This window comes from Panthera pardus, unplaced genomic scaffold (genome assembly GCF_024362965.1).
Source record: "Panthera pardus isolate Hobbes unplaced genomic scaffold, ASM2436296v1 HiC_scaffold_27, whole genome shotgun sequence".
NCBI lineage: Eukaryota > Metazoa > Chordata > Mammalia > Carnivora > Felidae > Panthera > Panthera pardus.
In genome coordinates, this window is record NW_026526843.1 from 103,209,371 (window position 1) to 103,212,877 (window position 3,507).

Here is a 3,507-nt window from a genome sequence, read left to right on the forward strand (position 1 = left end):
ATATCTTGCAAGTCATTTATCTGTAAAAGGAGTCTGGCAAACCCTGTCTTGTCGGAATGTTGGAATATACACAATATATTGTAAAGCACTTGGCATATTTATTGGGGAATACTGGATCTTCACTGATTGATAGTGATCATGTGATTATTTTGAAACCCCAAATTACCAAATCCCAAATAATATTTTAAAATTAATCCAGTAGATACTAGAAAATAAACACTGTTCTTCAACAAATATTCTTTAATAAGCTATGATATTCCAGGGCAGATATCTTTTAATACTAGAAAACCAAGACTAAAAGCAACAAGGCAAACAAATAATTGAACACATTAAACATTTTAAAAGTTTATTTTTTTTTTCATGTACTTTGTGACCTCATCTATTTTCCTGTTGGATTCTTTCACATCTCCTTGAATCCTGTTCTGGTACCATGTCATCTTGTCTGGATATTGAACAAAATACTGAATATATTTGAATTCCTTTACAAATAGCAAAACTGAGACTTTAAAACCTTTTGAAATGCAAAAAAATGTGAGCCTAATGTTGGTCATACCTTCATATCTTGAAGCAAAGTAAACTTTATCTTAAAAGGAAAAACATTTGAAAAAACATTAAATATCTCGAGCTAATATGCATCTGTGTATTTAACTTTACCTAAAACATAATTATGTGAAGATCAAAAAGAAGATAGGTTTTGTTAAAACAAAAGCCACTTAGACCCCCACTACTTAAAAATGTTCAACTGAAGATTTCTTAACTGTTATATCTACTTACTTCCCTCCAGCCCCCGGACTCTGCACTACCTGGAAGGTCAAGGGCCCCCTACCGCCCCGAGCAGGAGGAGCAGCCGCCCCACCCGCCTCGCTAGATTCGGCGGCAGCGGCCCACCCGGGCCCGGGACGGCTCCCCGGCTCCCGAAGGGCCCGCAGCCTCGCCAGCGGAGGCCACCCTGGCTGCGCCTGCGGAGCTATCGCGCGCCGCCTCTTCCAGCAGGGCCTCCTGGTACAGCTGGGGGAAGCAGCTGGGCACCGTGTCGTTGATCTTGGCCAGCACCTGCAGCACCTCCATCTTGCTGGTGTGGGCGCGGGCTCTCCGGCCCCACAGGAACTCGTAGCGCTGAGGCTTGCTGCCCGGCACGTGGCGGTACTCCAGGTACTTCCGGCGCACCAGGTCTTGGGTGATGAGCTTCCTGGGCTCCCCGAAGATCGGGTACCTGCGGCCCGCGTACACGCCCAGCACGTTGAGGAACTCCCACACCTCCTCCTCGCTGGCGCGGTTGCCCTTCATGAAGATCACGCCCAGCAGCGCCATGACCAGGCCGCTCTCGGGCAGCCCCTTGTCGCCGCCGTCGCCCTCCAGGCCCGGCTTGCTGACCAGCACGTAGGCCCGGCCGCCGGCGTCGCCCTCCCGGAGCTGGAGGCCGAAGAGCAGCTGCAGGCGCTCCGAGGTGCGCCTGAGGATCTCGGCCCAGTGCGCCTCGTACTTCCTGCTGACGATCTTCAGCAGCGCGGCCCGCGTGATGGGCTCCTTGCTGGCGTGCTTCTCCAGCAGGAACCGCACCAGCATGTCGGCCTTGCGGCTGAGGGGGTCTTTGCGGGCGCCCGGGCCGGGGGGCGCGGCCGGGCCCTCGGCGCCCTGCTCACGTGGCGGGCTTGCAGCGCCTGCACCGGGGGCCCCGGGGGCCGGGGCACCCTGAGGCTGCTGGGCTGCACCCGCCCGGGGAGACCCCGGGGAAGCCTCCCCAAGGGGCTCCGCCGCCGCCGCCGCTGCCGCCGCCGCCGCTGCCGCTGCGGCGGCGGCAGCGGCGGCGGCCTGAGCACCCTCCACACCCTGCCCCTCACCCTGGCCCTCGTGGCGTTTTTGGCGGGCGTGCAGCTTGTTCTTCTGGCGGCGCGGCATGACGACGCTGGGCCCGGCTGGCAGGCAGCGAGGACACCTGTAAGAGCGGGGGTGGGGGGCAGGAGTTGCCCTGAGAACCTTCAGCGGGGAGTCCCCCTGGGCTTCGGCCAAGGCCGCCCCTGCAGGGTCCTCGAGGGCACCGCTGTGCGACCCCCCCCCAGGGCTCCCGACGTCCCGGTCAGCCTGCCCCCTCGCCCACCCCCCACCCCCTCCACCCCTGCCGAGCACCCTGTGGAGGCACGTGGGGGGAGCCTTGGCCCCAGCCAGACAGCCCTGCCTGGGGGCCACTCGGGTGACAGCGGGGTTCCAAACTGACGCGGGAGAGCCCTGGGTCCCGGGTTTGGGGGCCCTCCCCGCTCACATTCAGGCTCGGCACGGTACTTGTGGGCCCGACCCAGGCCCCCACCCCCGTCTCCTGCTCTGAAGGCGACCCCGCCACCTTCCAAGGGACCCATGGGGCCGAAAGGAGGGAGCGCCTCGGCCCCCCACGGAGTCAGGGGGCACCTGGTGCTGAATGAACACTTGTGGCAGGCCTTCTCTGTCCCGGGTTCCTTGGGTGCTGGGAATGACGCAGAATCCCCACTTGGGCTCCGTGTAGGACCTGGGACCCTCCCTCCCACTGACTGCTGGCTGCAGCTTCGGGACACAGCTCCCCCCAGCCTCAGACCTGGTATTTCTTAGACGTGGCGGGCTGTCTCAGCCTGGCCTTCCTTTCCTGGCATTTGCAGGGTTGACACGAGCAGACAGGCCACGTTCCCTCTGGTCCCCGGGGCCCGGGCCCGGACCCTACCCCCCCCCCCCCCCCCCCCGCCGGCCAAGGTCAGGAGCGGGGACGCTGCGTCGCCCCTGTCGTGGAGTACGGAGTCCCCCCCCAGTCCTCACGAGGGTCCCCTCCTTCCCTCCACAGGGCCTGGGAGGGATGGCTCCCTGTGCTGAGCCGCGCCAGCGTCCAGCAGCCTGGGGCCGAGGCCTGCAATCCCTGACACCCGGCGGGGGAAGCCAAGGCACTTGGGATGAACGGCCATGACGGGGGTCTCCGAGCCCCCGGAGCAGGGGCGGAACGGGCCAGGGCCTGCGTGGGCCCCCCTTTTCAGGGGTGACGGGGCTGGGGGTGTCAGGGAAACGTCCCCGCGGTGGTCGAGCCAGGGCTGCTCTCACCTTGACCCCTGACGGGACGTGGGACCCCCTCCTCGTGTTCAGCCGAGGCAGCGGCTGCCCGACCAGGCCTCACTGCCCAGCGCCGGGAGGAAGTTGGAAGGGCCACTTCCGGTCATGTGGGCCTGGCCCCCAGATCGACAGCGGAGGGGGCGGGCTCTGGGGTTGGCGTGGGGGGATGGGCAGGGGGGCTGCGTTCCAGGGGGGCTGGAGTCCCTCCCGCAGGACTGGCACGCGGGCTTTCGCGCACTCTTAGCGGCTCCTGTGAACTCTCCCTCTGCTGTGCTGTGTCCGAGGGCCTCAGACCAAGCGTCTCGCTTCCCTCTAAGCACCCAGCAGTAGGAAATGTTTGGGGGTCTGAGCTTAGCAGCCATGGCTGGGGCTCCCCCGAGCTGACAATGGCCAGGTGTTGTTGCCTTTGGGGGAGCCCGTGTTCCGTGTGGGAACTGCCTC

General features: G+C 62.1%; 1 protein-coding gene across 1 annotated transcript; it reads right to left on the minus strand.

Moving 5' to 3' along the window:
• Positions 1-264: 264 nt before the first annotated feature.
• Positions 265-3,222, minus strand: LOC109249327 (melanoma-associated antigen B17-like). The gene is made up of 2 exons (XM_053891257.1): positions 3,058-3,222; positions 265-1,936 (listed from the first exon to the last, which is right to left on the minus strand). The coding sequence occupies exon 2, from the start codon at positions 1,897-1,899 to the stop codon at positions 865-867; it is 1,035 nt and encodes a 344-aa protein (XP_053747232.1). The 5' UTR covers positions 1,900-1,936; positions 3,058-3,222; the 3' UTR covers positions 265-864.
• Positions 3,223-3,507: the final 285 nt, after the last annotated feature.

Coding starts and splice junctions, on each gene's coding strand:
- LOC109249327 (XM_053891257.1), bottom strand. CDS start 1,899: ATGCCGCGCCGCCAGAAGAACAAGCTGCACGCCCGCCAAAAACGCCAC.